Raw genomic sequence first — 18,249 nt, 5'->3', positions numbered from 1 at the left:
TTACTAGGAGAAACGGCAAAGTGGTCTCGTGTGCCAATATGCAATATATATTTCTATAGCATTTGCATGTCGTAAAGCAAAAGAGAAGCACTTTACAACAATTAGAGCATTAAATAGCTTTCAGAACTACAATAGCTGTAAATGACAGTAGCCAATTGCAAAAAAGAATTATTGTTATAAAGTCGGAAGCTTGGTTCTGTAGAATTCATTTGTGCTCTGCTATGTATACATAATAAAGCATAGAAGCACATAAGGCCCTTTTCAAAGACGAACTTTACATGAGCCGAATGGTTTAAAACAAAAGATGAAAATTTTATCACATTTTCTATTGTCCTTAATGCATTCGGCTCATGTAAAGTTCGGTGATTGTTGCTGGCATTAAAGTACAGCTGAAAGAACCCAGGTTAAATGTGAACAGAAACAAGCTGAACAAGAGGTGAAATGGCAGAGAAACGGAGAAATGGGATTGAACAAAGAGAAAGCTTTTTAACAAACAGATTAACAGCTACATTTTTACATTGATGAATTTGTGGAGGCAAAACTACGTCAACGAACGCACATGTTCATTAAGAAATACAGCGACGTTTATCAAAACAACCATTCGTTAGAAACACCACCAAACCGAAGCATTTCAAAGCAAACTGTATACATTGAAGCTGTAACATTGAGGCGCTTCAAAAAACGACACAAGTATTGTTGAATGCCGTGTCGAGTATGTGAAGTGTATTTTAGAGGTTGTAAATATAACATTTGGACGAGATAGAGCCTACCATCAATTTTCATCAGTTTTTGGTGTTAAAACAATGCTATGGCCGGTAAAATATTAACGGAGTTTCAAATAATACAGAACAACATCTGAACAATAATGAAACGCTTTAAAATATGAAAGTCCACCAGATGATTGAGGATACAACTGTTAAAAGCTTTTTCCTGAATCGTGTTAAACAAGTCATCAGCCACTTTTGAAGCCTGATTTGTCTTGCTCATATTTAACTGCGACAAATGTCATTGGTTAAGTCTCCAACAACTGTTGAAAAAGGAACCAAAAGAAATTGTGCGATTTACATGGAGGAACTTGTCTCGATGTTTATTGAGAGAAAACATTCAAGATAGATAACTGTAAATGTTTTACTTTTCTATGACTACATTAACATTAAAATATGCTATTCTACGCTTTTACATTTTTCCCTACACTCTTTGTACGCCTTATTTTTAGGATTATGGTTTTTTGTTGCATCATCTTTAAATTTATCTCGAAGCTCTTCAATAATCTTGTTTCCAAGACATTCAAAGGTAAATTTCATTGAATTTTATACTACAAACTAGGAAAGGTACATTAAGTTCTTATCTCGTTCGTATCATATTAAGTTCATATCTACAGCGGTTTAACAAATCTTTCAATGTCATAAAAAAAATTAAAATAATAAAAATCGTTTGAGTTCCAAATTTTATAAACGAAAGCTCAATTTTTAACTAACTTTTGAAATAACGAGTGATATTTTCATAATTTTGCTGGCGAAATAATTGTGCAAAAAGTGTATCACAAATGACTGATTCTCGTTTGAGATTCTTCAATTTAAATTTTACAAAATACATATTATACTTTCATGAGCTATTTTAATATTGACAAATAAAAACAAGTAAAGAAATGACACAACTTTATGATTATGTTAAAAACAGAAAAGGACATATAGGAATATAAGGGTATAATGAATCAAGGACATATTTGAATATGAGGTATATCAATCAAGGAAATATGGGAATATGAAGGTATACGAAGCAAGCACAAATGGGAATACGAGGGTATAAGAATCAAGGACATATGGGAATACGAAGGTATAAGAATCAAGGACATATGGGAATATGAAGGTATAAGAATCAAGGACATATGGGAATACGAAGGTATAAGAATCAAGGACATATGGGAATATGAAGGTATAAGAATCAAGGACATATGGGAATATGAAGGTGTAAGAATCAAAGAGTGCAACAAAGGACGAAGGTTTGCGCAACCTCACTAAAGTGTCAATTTAATTTTTGTCTATTTTCCATAAATTCTGTCTGCTTTCATATAACGATTCTGTTACAAAAAAATCTGCTGTGCAGTTCAAGACATCAGGCTTCCAAGCACATTTCTCTACTGAATACCATAAAGTTCTCATAGTTTATACCATGACGACAGCTACCTTTTCTCTAGATCATTATTCTATTACAAGAAAAATTGTTTTGCTCTATCCCCGACTGCTCAGTGGAATGCATTTTTGTTTTCAAACTAAAAGTTACTTTCTCGATGTATTTCTTCTATGTCTTCCTTTAACTGTCCAAAGGTTGGTCTATCTTCCTTATCATTCGCCCAACATTTCTCCATGATCCTGTATACTTTACTCGGACATCCTTCAGGTTTGGTTAATCTAAGATCATCTTCAATCGACAAAATAACTTCCTCATCTGGTCTTTCTTCGTAAGGTAAAAGACCTTGAGTGTAGACCTCCCACATTAAAACGCCATAAGCCCAGACATCGGTCATATCACTGTAGTCACCATTTAATGCTTCAGGAGACATCCATCGTAAAGGGACAAGTTCACCTTTATGATTGCTGTATTCATTGGGAAAGGTACCTTGGTTTAAACTTAGGAAAGATATTTTCACATCAAATGCTATGTTTACGAGACAATTGCGCGTGGCGAGATCTTTGTGAATATGCCCATGATTGATAAGGTAGTTCATACCAGAGGCAACTTCTACGCAGATTTTAAGTTTCTGAGTTGAGGTTAGTGATGTGGAAGGGTCACACATAACAGTCTTTAGGTCACCCTAAACAACAAATACATGGTGAGATAAGACATGACAAAATGTTCTCTCTTTTCAGAAACATTTAATGCGATGGATAACAAAAAGCTGATAATAGGTCCGTATAAATACAGTAAATAACTTATTAAATTTGAAATAATCTTTTATATGTCAGAAAGTTATAAACGAGCCTTTTCTGGATATTCTGTGATGAGATATATGGGATCATCCTCTCGACAAACTCCCAACAATTTTGCAATGTTTTCATGCTTTAACGAAAACATTCCCATTTTTATCATGAAATCTTCCTTCACTGATTTATTTTCACACATCAATGACATCACTACGACGACAGTCGAGCTCTCGCCTTCAGAGATTTCTTTGGCCTTTGCAAGGAATGCGGTTCCATATGTTCCTTTGCCCAACGTTCGAAGAGTTTCAAGATTTTCTCGCGGATACTCTTTTGCATTGTTGAGCTCTGCTGCTTTAGCTGACTCTCCATTCTCAGCATTGTCCGTTGGTTTTAAAGGAACATCTTCGCCGTTTATAACTGAAAGTAAAAATTGAGTTCTCATTATTTATAAATAAACTTTGATTTTTGTCTTCATCACGAGTGATCTGATGTTAAATCTCGAGTTCTTATATACTCTAGTCTAGTATTTTCATCAGGAGTGATCTGACGTTAAATCTCGAGTTCTTATGTACTCCAGCAGTATCTTCATGAGAAAGGTGTCGATATTAAAATGTTTGGATAAGAAAGTAACCAATACTTACGCAACTTTTTCTTCGCCAGTCTAGCTCTGCGTCCTTTACAATATATCATAAGACCAACAACGAGAATAATATATGCAGCAGCACATCCTACAGCAATTCCTACAGTCTGACCCATATTGTCTGAATGTCCCTCATTTTTATTACTTTCATTCACTACAGTAAATAAACAAGACAGGATGATTTTTTATAAAAATGGAAGTTTTTCTCACCATAACCTCATATCCTCACCACACTCTCATATCCTACCCTTACATTCATATCCTCCACATACACTCATATCCTCACCACACCCTCATATCCTCACCATACACATAGATCCTTAAACACTAATTCATAACTTTAGCTGTCCAAGTATACTATACACTCACCAATGTCAACATACGCCCTTCCGTAATAATAACACCAGGATTTCCTGCCATACATGTGTACCATCCTTTGTCTTTCTGCGAAATATTGCTCAGCATTAAGGTACCATTGGGATGTACACGAGTACCATTTACACTTTTAATTTCATCTTTCATGTTGTCTTTTCGCCACATGATAATGGGTTTCGGTATTCCTGTCGCGTTACAATGTAACCACGCATTTTTTCCTTTTGCGACAGTAACATTGCTCGGTTTCAGCACAATCTTTGTGTACTCTAAATGAATCAATGCAGGTGGATTTAAATAACTCTGACGTTATGGAAATATAACATATGTAAAAAATCAGAAGTCAACAAACATGACACGACATACCGTAAACTTTCACGTGAAATGTTAACGAACTTTCACTGAAAGAATTATTAACATAACATGTATAATTTCCACTGTCCTTCATTCTAATGTTCTCAATTACTAATTTAAACCCCTCCACTTTCATGTGTGTCAAGGAACGTTCATCTAGTTCTTTTGACCAGCGGATATCGATAGGTTCATATCCAGCAACCAATCTGCAATTCAGTTTAGCAGTTGTACCGACGTCAAATTTGTCAGAGGCAATCTTTTGCAAAGCAATATTTTCTGAAAGAAGAATAAGAGATGTAAGAAGTATGAAGTGCATGTCAGTTGAAGAGTCGGGTGAGGTTTACTAAACCTCTTACAGATCACCAACTTAAATTATTTAGCCACATTTTTGGAACAGTCAAACAACTGCTAAAATGTCTTTTTTGAGACTAAAGATTCTTCTGTTTTTATTTTCTAAGCAATCAATACGTCTAAATTGGCCAACACAAATAAAATTAAAATACAGATAAATCAATTAAACAACGTAATTAAAACACTTTATGAAAACAGAATGAAAAACTTGGATGGAGCGTATTATCAATTATACAACATTTAAGAATAATTTACGTTCGTAATTTCAACTAAACATTTAAAAGAAAACCATCATTACTGAGTGAAGAAGACATGAAAATACGGGGAGTGAAATGACCTGCAAGATAAGTTATTGGTCCATTGTTTGGTCAGTCTTTGTTCCTTGATCCACCGTTATTGAGCCAATCATTTCATGCCACAATTTTAAAATTCTCGTGAGAAATTTTATTCATTTTATAGGCTCATTCTCGAGGTTATCTAACCAAATCTCGGGTTTGACCCCCACGATCATAAAGATAACTAAAATCAACACTTTACAAAAGGGGTTGAAGGAATTTCAGCAGCTAAACTTAACAATAAGTGCCATTTCTGAGAGATATAGTTACCTTTAACAACAACTTTTGCTTCATAAGTTCGTTCAGTTATATGCTTCAACCTTGCCACACAACGATAGTTACCTGTTTCTTTTTTTGTCACGTTAATCAAGTTTAGTAACGAACTATCATTCATATTTATGACATTCCTTCTTAAATTTTCCTTCAAACGATATCTCTGGTTTGGGATTACCACCAAATTTGCATTTTGCAGCGTTACCTTCAATGACCGTTTGACCGATAGGATTCATTATCGCTGTAGGGTAAACTATAAAATCAAATGGGTTCATGACTAATTAACGCGCAATCAAAACTGTTACCATGAATTTTTGGATTAGCCTAAACTATTCTAGTTTATTAAAATCCCACTCATTAAGAGGTAGTTATATCAGTAACATAGCCAGCCAACAAATTTTAGTCATGCTATGCAGATTTCAGAACATTTTCATTATAATTAGCTATGATAAGCCAGAAAAAGTTCAAAAAAATTTTGCAGTTAAAGAACATTTTACTACTGTGAGATAACTGTGGAGAAAAGTTTTTCAAGCTCAATTCATTTGTTTTGACCAATGTTCACACAAATTAATAATTTGTTTGATTTAACCAAAGCTGTACAGCTTTTTACATTAACGTTCATAACGACAAATATACCTATAAGTATACTTACCAGCTACGGTAACTTTGGCCTCAACCGTTACTTTCCCAGCAATATTTTCCCCAACACACAGGTAAACATTTGAGTCACTAATCTTTGGTTGAGTAATTCTTAAAGTGTTGTCTTTTACTGTAAAACGGGAATCGTTTGGCAAAGGACTCCCATCCTTCATTTGCCACGTGATCTTCTTAATTACAGGAAATGCACCGTTTGGAGGGTTACATCGTATGGTTATAGTCATGTTTACTCTACTTAGAGTATCTTGTATTGGAGCAAAACTTCCGGTTTCTGAAACAACAAAAGTTCGTGTAAGGTCCTTTACAAAAACCAAGTCATCCTGCTTTGGGATTTGAACTAATCAGAGCTCGGAAAGATACAAAGAAGTTTGAATCAAGAAATTTATTGATATGAAGACCACTCTTTATCCACGTTATAAGAAAACTACTCTTGGATTGATATTTAAGAAGTGTAAGTACTCCACGATACTCACGAGTACTCCACGATACTCACGAGTACTCCACGATACTCACGAGTACTCCACGATACTCATGAGTACTCCACGATACTCACGAGTACTCCACGATACTCACGAGTACTCCACGATACTCACGAGTACTCCACGATACTCATGAGTACTCCACGATACTCACGAGTACTCCACGATAGTCACGAGTACTCCACGATACTCCACGATACTCACGAGTTCTGCACGATACTCACGAGTACTCCACGATACTCACGAGTACTCCACGATACTCACGAGTACTCCACGATACTCATGAGTACTCCACGATACTCATGAGCACTCTAAAGTACTCATGGGTATTCTAAGATATTCTGACTTACTCAGCATGATACTTAATATTGAGTGAAGAATAAAGAACAAGAAAAAGCAATGTTGCAAAGTTCAGACGCAATTTTTGTGATGATTTTATTAGGACTGTAAATAAGCACACAATTACTGCATCTAAACGTCTCGTATTTAAAACATTCAACAATACTTACCAGCTAAAGTCAGCGTAGTTGTATAAGTCATAGATCTGTCACAGTTATTTGATGCACTGCAAGTATATTCCCCAGCATCACTTCTTTTGGTTGGAAAAAAACGAACTGTTCCATTGTCATTAACTTGAATTCTTTGATTATCTTTTAATGGAGAATTATTCTTCTTTCTTTTCCACGTTACTACAGGTTTTGGGTCACCTTTTGCTACACATTCCAACGTAAGCGGTTTGTTGGGAACAAATGGAATCTTGTCTTTGGGTGGAAAACTGATTCTTGAAGGTAAGCAATCTACAGCAAATTGACAATAAGTGACCTTTTAACGTGTAGGCAGCTAGATTTTTACTATAGGTTAAACAATGTCATTTAAATTACATCGTTTCATGTACATCGTCAATGTTTATCATTTCTCAACATTCAGTTTTAAATGTTCAGCGAGTGTCTTAACTTGTCTCATGTTTTTGGTCTCATACCATACTTATCCTTAATAATCTCATGCTCATGTCATACCATACATGTACATACATAATTGTCCCATGCTTATCTTATTTATATATCCATACTAGTCCCCGTGAGCCAAATACAACTAATAAATACTCACCAAGCACTGGTGGTTCATTGGGCTGACTTTTTACTGTAATTTTCCCACTTTGAACAATGCAGACATACTTTCCAACGTCAGTACTGGTGATTACTATACTTTGATAAGTAATGTTTATATCTTTGGAATCTTTTTGCCATTTGTACGTCGGTGTTGGAATGGAGGGACAATTGCAAGTTAATGTAGCATTACCGTTGCGAAATATCGGTCCAGATGATTTTATTGTGAAGTTATTCTTGCATGTGTCTACGTAGATAAAAAATTGGTTTACATATATGTTGAATCTTGTTGGGTTTTAACTACTGGTTTTAACGTAAATTAAAAGTTGGAAACTGGAAACTAGCCAGAACAAGAATATAGGTAATGTTTGATTTTTAATTCACATCACAATTAAAGGAAACTGTCGGTAACAAAGACTGGGAATTATTACCAAGCACACTTCTGCTTCTATGGTAATTCTAAAATGCGCTTTTCCAGTACTCATTAGGATTGGTGATTTACAGCCGATAATAAAATAACAAAAGATTTACTGTTTTACAGACGTTCCAAAAAAACAAGGGTTATAAACCTTCTAGCTGTGATTAATTCAATTTATTTTTAGCCACGCAAGTTTTATCGTTCAACGTTTCATGTCGATAAATTGTCTACCCGCGGATGATGCAAAACTGAAATGAATGAAGTCATCATTAATCATCGTTTTGGGAAAGGCAACATGAGCCACTGTGAAATGCATATTAAAATGGAATTCCTGAAATTTGAGCAAATACCGTAATCTAATTTTTTGCTGCAAACCATTGTGTTGATAACCGTGCAGTCATTCCTAAGTGCTAAAAATTCCTAAAGCACGACTTCACACTGGGCAAAAGTTTGTCTTTCAATTAAAGCTCTTTTCAATATGTAACCTGCATACCCTTATAAAAATGAAAGTCAATTGACTAATGTTCACGGGGTATTATGATCAACAAAAGAAAAATGTGATGGTTTACACAAGAGGTATCGTTTGACCAGTATCTAATATAAAAATGTAAATGGGAGATTCATAAGCATAGTGTGAGGTCCATTTCTTTTAAATTATGAAGTCAAATAGCACGCAATACTCTACCATATTGCAATCACGAAAATTGTACACTGGAAAATCACACACTTAAATATACACTTTAACAAACACGTTACATTATTTGGCAAATATATTTTGACCATCAGAAAAAGTTCTTTAAAAGCAATTAAGCAATCTATATTCGGAGGGATGAAAAAGAATTTCTAAATTGGACGCCGATCGGGTCATTATGATAACAGATTTCAAACTGATCGCTAATTTAACGCATCATTGGATATAATATAAATATATTTGATGGTAATCACTTCAACTTTTGTTGCCATTCATACGAAAACGAATGGTATGAAAAAGATAAAGACGCCTTGGGTAAAGAAATGAAGATTTATCTTTGTTATATATAAACATAAATAACATATTTTAAAGTAATTCAATCAATCAATACTTGTACAATGACTACAATCCACAAGCAATTTAACACATTCCTGGGACAATATTTAGAGGGGCGCATTTCTTAATTTACAACATATATTGTTTCAAAATTTAATGTAACGCGGCAGCCTTTAAGACAACCCAAAAAACCGCATATTGATATTTGATGAGAATGACATTAAAAAATGACATAAAATGTTGTATGTGTTTGTGTGAAACTTGTACAAAAAAACAGTTTACTGTAGTCTGCCACAGTCTTGATTTGGCGTCATTTAATCACATTTAATCATCATAGTCATTGTGCGATGCCAAAACCCTGTCTGCGATAAAAACATTGTTGCTATACTGCCCAGTTTTCAAATAAAACTTACATTCAATTGTTAATCTTGCATCTCGACTTCTTAGCGCCGAGCCAGCCAGACAATGATAAACACCCGCATCAGATTTTTCTACTGGCTTTATCCTAAGACCGCGCCTAATTTTTGTATATTTGATGTAGTCAACCGTAATCGGTCGATTGTTTTTCATCCAAGATATTTCCACGGAAGAGTCGTCAACTTTACAATTTAAAACAACACTATCTGCACCATCCCTTGCTGATGTATCATCAGGTTGCGTTGTAAATTGAAGCGCATCAACGACTACAAAACAAAAGAAATTTATATTTAAGTGAAATTGTCCTATTTGTGCTTGCTCTTTTCGACATTTTGAAGAGCTTTCAAGCTGTGAACTGCTTTGCTTTAATTTTTTTAATAAAAATTATTTGTAAATAGCGTGCCTTGTTACAAAACCTTCGTCCTAAAGAGCGTCATCGAAAGAGATAAGAATTATATTTGAAGATTCAGAGAAAATTGTTATAGTTTATGCAAGAGCAGTTTTAAAAGTTATCAAAGAATTTCAGTTTAATGTCCATGCCAGTAGGAGCCGGGATATTAGCTGTTGCTATAAAGAATCGATAGTTATTTATGCCCATGGATATTATTCGATCGCACACTAAATTAAGAACATACTTACCAAAATATATGTTTACCAGCTTCAATAGAAATAGAAGTTTCCCAGCGAGTTTGTTTGCCATAACTTGTGCGAAACGCTTCGGATCTTCGTGTTTACGAGTAATTACAACAGGCACAAGGGAAACAGACGCCGATCGTTCCAAACTATCTGCTACGATGCCGATGTTAAATTGCTAAGGTTTTATTGTGCATTGTGTATTGTGTCATGTGATAAAGAAACAAATTATGTTGAAGAACGGAAGCGGGTTTTTCCTTGAAACCAATCAGAGCGCGAGAAAGACACTTGCCTATTAAAATTTATTAAAATATTTAAAATCAAATTTTGCCGCTGTTGATAATTGTAACTTCACCCGACATCCCTTTGTTAACATTGAAACATTAAATAGAAACAGGAAAAAAGAAAATTTTCTTGGCTCAAATTTTTTTATGGCATATGTGACAATTGGATATTTTCTTACTTCCTGACCTCCTTTGGGGATTATAAGGTTTTTTCTTAATTTTGAACCCGTCACACGTCACATGTAAAAGTCGGTTCGCACAAGTTTTATCACTGAATTTATCCCACACATCAAATTTTTATACTTTTCAAGTCATTTCAACATTCGTCTCAGTTTTTTTACTAGTGAGATTCTTTACTCAAATGATTTGTACATTGCGTTATATATAATTTACGAAATTTCCCAGTTTATTTAAATTAAAGCATCAGAAAATCAGTGTCAGCCTTTTCGCTTTGCTATTTTGGTGAAAAGTGTCATCCATTTGCCGCAAATTTTCAAAATAAATTTTTTCAATACTCAACAAATGAGATGCTACATCCAATTAACAATTTATATAGAAAATCACAGAACCAAATACGCCCATATTAGACCAGCGTCTGTTTTATTTCATTAGCTATTTGCTAAATCCTATTTCTTGGTTTATGTTCAAACAGAACCACTCACAACAAAGTGCTTATCAACATACAAAACAATAAATTTGCCATACATAATTAAGATCTTAACATTTAATGGATAAATTGACATTATGTTTCTAGTGGTCTGTTGAGTTGTCAATGCCAGTAAGATTTTAAGATAGCAAAGGACCGCCAAAAAATCCAATATGTTGTACATCGTACCAAGATCATCTCTTTACATCAAATGAAAATTGATCTGTATTTTTTCCTTCATTTCAAATAACTCCTTATATATTGAACACTGGACTGGAGTCTATAAGGACTCAAGATTCAGCATGTAGAAATATAATATTTCTACATGCGGAATCTTGAGTACATATATACTCCAGTCCTGTGTCTTCATCAGGAGTGATCTGATGTTGAATCTTGAGTACATATATACTCCAGTCCTGTGTCTTCATCAGGAGTGATCTGATGTTGAATCTTGAGTTCTTATATACTCCAGTCTAGTGTCTTCATTAGGAGTGATCTGATGTTGAATCTTGAGTTCTTATATACTCCAGTCTAGTGTCTTCATCAGGAGTGATGTGATGTTGAAACTTAAGTCTTTATATACTCCAGTCTAGTGTCTTCATCAGTAGTGATCTGATGTTGAATCTTGAGTTCTTATATACTTCAGTCTAGTGTCTTCATCAGTAGTGATCTGATGTTGAATCTTGAGTTCTTATATACTTCAGTCTAGTGTCTTCATCAGTAGTGATCTGATGTTGAATCTTGAGTTCTTATATACTCCAGTCTAGTGTCTTCATCAGGAGTGATCTGATGTTGAAACTTGAGTTTTATATACTCCAGTCTAGTGTCTTCATCAGTAGTGATCTGATGTTGAATCTTGAGATCTTATATACTCCAGTCTAGTGTCTTCATCAGGAGTGATCTGATGTTGAAACTTGAGTTTTTATATACTCCAGTCTAGTGTCTTCATCAGTAGTGATCTGATGTTGAATCTTGAGATCTTATATACTCCAGTCTAGTGTCTTCATTAGGAGTGATCTGATGTTGAATCTTGAGTTTTTATATACTCCAGTCTAGTGCCTTCATCAGTAGTGATCTGATGTTGAATCTTGAGATCTTATATACTCCAGTCTAGTGTCTACATCAGGAGTGATCTGATGTTGAAACTTGAGTTTTTATATACTCCAGTCTATCAATGAGATAAACAACTTAACAGAAATAGACAACATTTTTTACAACAGAAACGGGAAGACTTCTTTCAAGAACTAAGATAAAGATGAGACATATCAATGTCACTTCCGGATTGAGGTTTCCGTCTCTAAAATATTTTTATCTTCCTGTTATTCATAAAATCTTCATCATACAAAAAGAAACAAAGACGTTCAACAGATCCTCATAAATATAAATATATAAACATAAATACAAGATGCGTAAACATAAATAAATATAATTCCTTCTTTCACAACTCATTAATCATGAATAAAAAGAATTTTAAAAAAGAACATTGCAAATATTTATTTAATATGTAGCAATTTTTTCCTTATCACGTTTGATCAGAAGTGGCATTTTCGCCGTAATATGCAATCATTTTCGCCCAAAACGGACTCAATATTAAAGTTTCTTCTGCAAAACTATATTCAAAATCCTACCACGCATTTTGGAGCTGCTGAAGTCATAAGCAGCCAGTAGAAGTTTATGAAATAAATATATATGTAACAGGTACAGTTAGCCAGCCATATTTTCATGTTATAGTTTAACAAAACAACAAAACCCAGCCATTGTAAAGCATGTACCACATAATAACAAAACGTGAAAACAGCGGGAAATGTGAAGAAACTGACAAAGCAACTAATCTCAACCCGCAACACCCAAACATATAATTAGGTGCCCACAGTGGGTGCCCAGCACACGCGAGAATGTTTTATAGATACTCAGATATATATAAAGAAATTAAGAAATTCTGTATAAAAACACAACCTATCGTCATAAGCACATTCAGCAACCTGGATAAGACCACGATTTTCAAAGTTTTGGTTCATGAAGTCAAAATGCTGATATTGCATATCAGGTGAGAATTTCAACTCAGGTTCATCTAATTGTTGCCTCTCATTAAATCCTTTAGACTTATTTTCATTGATCTCTCTCATGTCAGAACTGGGGAAATCTTCATAGTTCTGTCTGCCTGATGTTTGTTCATGACTATTTTTGAGCGTGACATTATTTTTTTGAGTAATTTTACAACTTTCATACAATGGTGATTCCTTATCACTAGCATCCCATAATTGTTGATTCACATGTAGTTTGTCATCACTGGTTTCAATCCTGTATCCATGATTGACATTGGCTAACTGATGACGATGATTAGGATTTGGTATTGAAGGAATTGGACTACTTAGTGCTTCTAATAAAGAAAATGAGAAAAAAAAGTTTCACGATAGACACATGTGATGTATTAAAAGTATAATACAAAATTAAGTCTTCATCAAAAGTAACTGAGCGTCGAAAGCTCACTCCGCTGTACAACGATCGTACACATAAAAAGAGGTACGCAAAGCGTGCCAAACCTTGAACCAGTGCATTGAACGCATTGAACATCTTATAGGCTAGTTGTAATATCGAACTTCCTTTGATTATACACAACATACATCGTTTCGTGGATGCATAAATTTACTATTATGAAGGTGGTAAAATCTTCAAAATGTAATTTTTGATTTAGTTTCCAATGACGTTTAAATTTTTTAAATATATACAAGTTAACATATAAGTTAATTAATAATTATTTAAAACATATAAACAACTTGTGAATGTTCTTCAAGTTAATATGAATTTTAAACATTTGGGAAACACAATATTTAATACTCTTTTGCATTGTTGAGCTCTGCTGCTTTAGCTGACTCTCCATTCTCAGCATTGTCCGTTGGTTTTAAAGGAACATCTTCGCCGTTTATAACTGAAAGTAAGAATTGAGTTCTCATTATTTATAAATAAACTTTGATTTTTGTCTTCATCACGAGTGATCTGATGTTAAATCTCGAGTTCTTATATACTCTAGTCTAGTATTTTCATCAGGAGTGATCTGATGTTAAATCTTGAGTTCTTATATACTCTAGTCTAGTATTTTCATCAGGAGTGATCTGATGTTAAATCTCGAGTTCTTATATACTCTAGTCTAGTATTTTCATCAGGAGTGATCTGATGTTAAATCTCGAGTTCTTATATACTCTAGTCTAGTATTTTCATCAGGAGTGATCTGATGTTAAATCTCGAGTTCTTATATACTCTAGTCTAGTATTTTCATCAGGAGTGATCTGATGTTAAATCTTGAGTTCTTATATACTCTAGTCTAGTATTTTCATCAGGAGTGATCTGATGTTAAATCGAGTTCTTATATACTCTAGTCTAGTATTTTCATCAGGAGTGATCTGATGTTAAATCTTGAGTTCTTATATACTCCAGTTTAGTGTCCTCATCAGGAGTGATCTGATGTTGAATCTTGAGTTCTTATATACTCTAGTCTAGTATTTTCATCAGGAGTGATCTGATGTTAAATCTCGAGTTCTTATATACTCTAGTCTAGTATTTTCATCAGGAGTGATCTGATGTTAAATCTTGAGTTCTTATATACTCTAGTCTAGTATTTTCATCAGAGTGATCTGATGTTAAATCTTGAGTTCTTATATACTCTAGTCTAGTATTTTCATCAGGAGTGATCTGATGTTAAATCTCGAGTTCTTATATACTCTAGTCTAGTATTTTCATCAGGAGTGATCTGATGTTAAATCTCGAGTTCTTATATACTCTAGTCTAGTATTTTCATCAGGAGTGATCTGATGTTAAATCTCGAGTTCTTATATACTCTAGTCTAGTATTTTCATCAGGAGTGATCTGATGTTAAATCTCGAGTTCTTATATACTCTAGTCTAGTATTTTCATCAGGAGTGATCTGATGTTAAATCTTGAGTTCTTATATACTCTAGTCTAGTGTCTTCATCAGGAGTGATCTGATGTTAAATCTTGAGTTCTTATATACTCCAGTCTAGTGTCTTCATCAGGAGTGATCTGATGTTAAATCTCGAGTTCTTATATACTCTAGTCTAGTATTTTCATCAGGAGTGATCTGATGTTAAATCTCGAGTTCTTATATACTCTAGTCTAGTATTTTCATCAGGAGTGATCTGATGTTAAATCTTGAGTTCTTATATACTCTAGTCTAGTATTTTCATCAGGAGTGATCTGATGTTAAATCTTGAGTTCTTATATACTCTAGTCTAGTATTTTCATCAGGAGTGATCTGATGTTAAATCTCGAGTTCTTATACTCTAGTCTAGTATTTTCATCAGGAGTGATCTGATGTTAAATCTTGAGTTCTTATATACTCTAGTCTAGTATTTTCATCAGGAGTGATCTGATGTTAAATCTAGAGTTCTTATATACTCCAGTCTAGTATTTTCATCAGGAGTGATCTGATGTTAAATCTCAGTTCTTATATACTCTAGTCTAGTATTTTCATCAGGAGTGATCTGATGTTAAATCGAGTTCTTATATACTCTAGTCTAGTATTTTCATCAGGAGTGATCTGATGTTAAATCGAGTTCTTATATACTCTAGTCTAGTATTTTCATCAGGAGTGATCTGATGTTAAATCTCAAGTTCTTATATACTCTAGTCTAGTATTTTCATCAGGAGTGATCTGATGTTAAATCTCGAGTTCTTATATACTCTAGTCTAGTATTTTCATCAGGAGTGATCTGATGTTAAATCTCGAGTTCTTATATACTCTAGTCTAGTATTTTCATCACGAGTGATCTGATGTTAAATCTCGAGTTCTTATATACTCCAGTCTAGTATTTTTATCAGGAGTGATCTGATGTTAAATCTCAAATTCTTATATACTCTAGTCTAGTATTTTCATCAGAAAGATGTCGATATTAAAATGCTTGGATAAGAAAGTAATCAATACTTACGCAACTTTTTCTTCGCCAGTCTAGCTCTGCGTCCTTTACAATATATTATAAGACCAACAAGGAAAATAATATTTGCAGCAGCAGTAGCAGCAACACATCCAACAGCAATTCCTACAATCCGACCCATATTGTATGAATGTCCCTCATTTTTATTACTTTCATTCACTACAGTAAATAAACAAGACAGGATGATTTTTTTTAAAAATGGAAGTTATTCTCACCATACACTCATATCCTCACCACACCCTCATATCCTCCCTTACATTCATATCCTCCACATACACTCATATCCTCACCACAACTCCATATCCTCCCCTTACATTCATATCCTCTACATACACTCATATCCTCACCATACACATAGATCCTTAAACACTAATTCATAACTTTAACTGTCTAAGTATACTATACACTCACCAATGTCAACATACGCCCTTTCCGAAATAATTAAACCAGGATTTCCTGCCATACATGTGTACCATCCTTTGTCTTTCTGCGTAATATTGCTCAGCATTAAGGTACCATTGGGATATACACGAGTACCCTTTACACTTTTAATTTCATCTAGCATGTTGTCTTTTCGCCACATGATAATGGGCTTCGGTATTCCAGTCGCGTTACAATGTAACCACGCATTTTCTCCTTTTGCGACAGTAACATTGCTCGGTTTCAGCACAATCTTTGTGTACTCTAAATGAATCAATGCAGGGTGGAATTAAATAACTTTGACGTTATGGAAATATAACATATGTAAAAAATCAGAAGTCAACAAACATGACACGACATACCGTAAACGTTCACGTGAAATGTTAACGAACTTTCACTGAAAGAATTATTAACATAACATGTATACTTTCCACTGTCCTTTATTCTAATGTTCTCAATTACTAATTTAAACCCCTCCACTTTCATGTGTGTCAAGGAACGTTCATCTAGTTCTTTTGACCAGCGGATATTGATAGGTTCATATCCAGCAACCAATCTGCAATTCAGTTCAGCAGTTGTACCGACGTCAAATTTGTCAGAGGCAATCTTTTGCAAAACAATATTTTCTGAAAGAAGAATAAGAGATGTAAGAAGTATGAAGTGCATGTCAGTTGAAGAGTCAGGTGAGGTTTAATAAACCTCTTACCGATCACCAATATAAATTATTTAGCCATATTTTTGGGACAGTCAAACAACTGCTAAAATGTCTTTTTTGAGACTAAAGATTTTTCTGTTTGATTTTCTAAGCAATCAATACGTTACCATGCATTGCCTAATTTTATTGCTTTCATGAAATGGTAAAAGGTCTAAATTGGCCAAACACAAATAAAATTAAAATATAGACAGATCAATTAAACAACGTAATTAAAACACTTTATGAAAAAAGAATGAAAAACTGGGATGGAAGTTCCTAGAGCGTATTATCAATTATACAACATTTAAGAATAATTTCCGTTCGTTACTTCAACTAAACATTGAAAAGAAAACGATCATCACTGAGTAAAGAAGACATGAAAATACGGGGAGTGAAATGACCTGCAAGATAAGTTATTGGTCCATTGTTTGGTCAGTCTTTGTTCCTTGATCCATCGTTATTGAGCCAATCATTTCATGACACAATTTTAAAATTCTCGTGAGAAATTTTATTCATTTTATAGGCTCATTCTCGAGGTTGTCTCGCCAAATCTCGGGGTTTGACCCCCCCCTTCCCCACGAGAACCATAAAGATAATTAAAATCAACACTTTACAAAAGGGGTTGAAGGAATTTCAGTAGCTAAACTTAACAATAAGTGCCATTTTTGAGAGATATAGTTACCTTTAACAACAACTTTTGCTTCATAAGTTCGTTCAGTTATATGCTTCAACCTTGCCACACAACGATAACTACCTGTTTCTTTTTTTGTCACGTTAATCAAGTTTAGTAACGAACTATCCTTCATATTTATGACATTCCTTCTTAAATTTTCCTTCAACGTTTTCTTGTCTTTCTCCCACGATATCTCTGGTTTGGGATTACCACCAAATTTGCATTTCAACTGCAGCGTCGAACCTTCAATGACCGTTTGACCGATAGGATTCAGTATCGCCGTAGGGTAAACTATAAAATCGAATGGGTTCATGACTAATTAACGCGCAATCAAAACTGTTACCATGTATTTGTGGATTAGCCTAAGCTATTCTAGTTTATTAAAATCCCACTCATTTAGAGGTAGTTATATCAGTAACATAGCCAGCCAACAAATTTTAGTCATGCTATGCAGATTTCAGAACATTTTCATTATTAATTAGCTATGATAAGCCAGAAAAAGTTCAAAAAAATTTTACAGTTAAAGAACATTTTACTACTGTGAGATAACTGTGGAGGAAAGTTTTTCAAGCTCAATTCATTTGTTTTGATCAATAT

General features: G+C 34.1%; 2 protein-coding genes across 3 annotated transcripts in view; both read right to left on the bottom strand.

Moving 5' to 3' along the window:
* Nucleotides 1-1,554: 1,554 nt before the first annotated feature.
* The window catches only part of LOC124442804 (inactive tyrosine-protein kinase 7-like), a 20,995-nt gene continuing 4,300 nt past the window's right edge, over nt 1,555-18,249 (bottom strand). The window contains exons 6-11 of the mRNA XM_046993301.1: nt 17,662-17,943; nt 16,648-16,911; nt 16,277-16,549; nt 3,566-3,718; nt 2,983-3,341; nt 1,555-2,815 (exon numbers count right to left, since the gene is read on the bottom strand). Coding sequence (XP_046849257.1) covers nt 2,273-2,815; nt 2,983-3,341; nt 3,566-3,718; nt 16,277-16,549; nt 16,648-16,911; nt 17,662-17,943 — 1,874 coding nt within the window. The 3' untranslated portion in view covers nt 1,555-2,272. The remainder of the gene's footprint in view (nt 2,816-2,982; nt 3,342-3,565; nt 3,719-16,276; nt 16,550-16,647; nt 16,912-17,661; nt 17,944-18,249) is intronic.
* The window catches only part of LOC124442805 (Down syndrome cell adhesion molecule-like protein 1), a 21,278-nt gene continuing 16,573 nt past the window's right edge, over nt 13,545-18,249 (bottom strand). For both annotated transcript variants that reach the window (XM_046993302.1, XM_046993304.1), the window contains exons 10-11: nt 15,860-15,979; nt 13,545-13,845 (exon numbers count right to left, since the gene is read on the bottom strand). In XM_046993302.1, coding sequence (XP_046849258.1) covers nt 13,748-13,845; nt 15,860-15,979 — 218 coding nt within the window. In that variant the 3' untranslated portion in view covers nt 13,545-13,747. The remainder of the gene's footprint in view (nt 13,846-15,859; nt 15,980-18,249) is intronic.

This window comes from Xenia sp. Carnegie-2017, unplaced genomic scaffold, assembly GCF_021976095.1.
Source record: "Xenia sp. Carnegie-2017 unplaced genomic scaffold, XeniaSp_v1 HiC_scaffold_20, whole genome shotgun sequence".
NCBI lineage: Eukaryota > Metazoa > Cnidaria > Anthozoa > Malacalcyonacea > Xeniidae > Xenia > Xenia sp. Carnegie-2017.
This window is presented reverse-complemented; position numbering and strand designations above follow the sequence as displayed.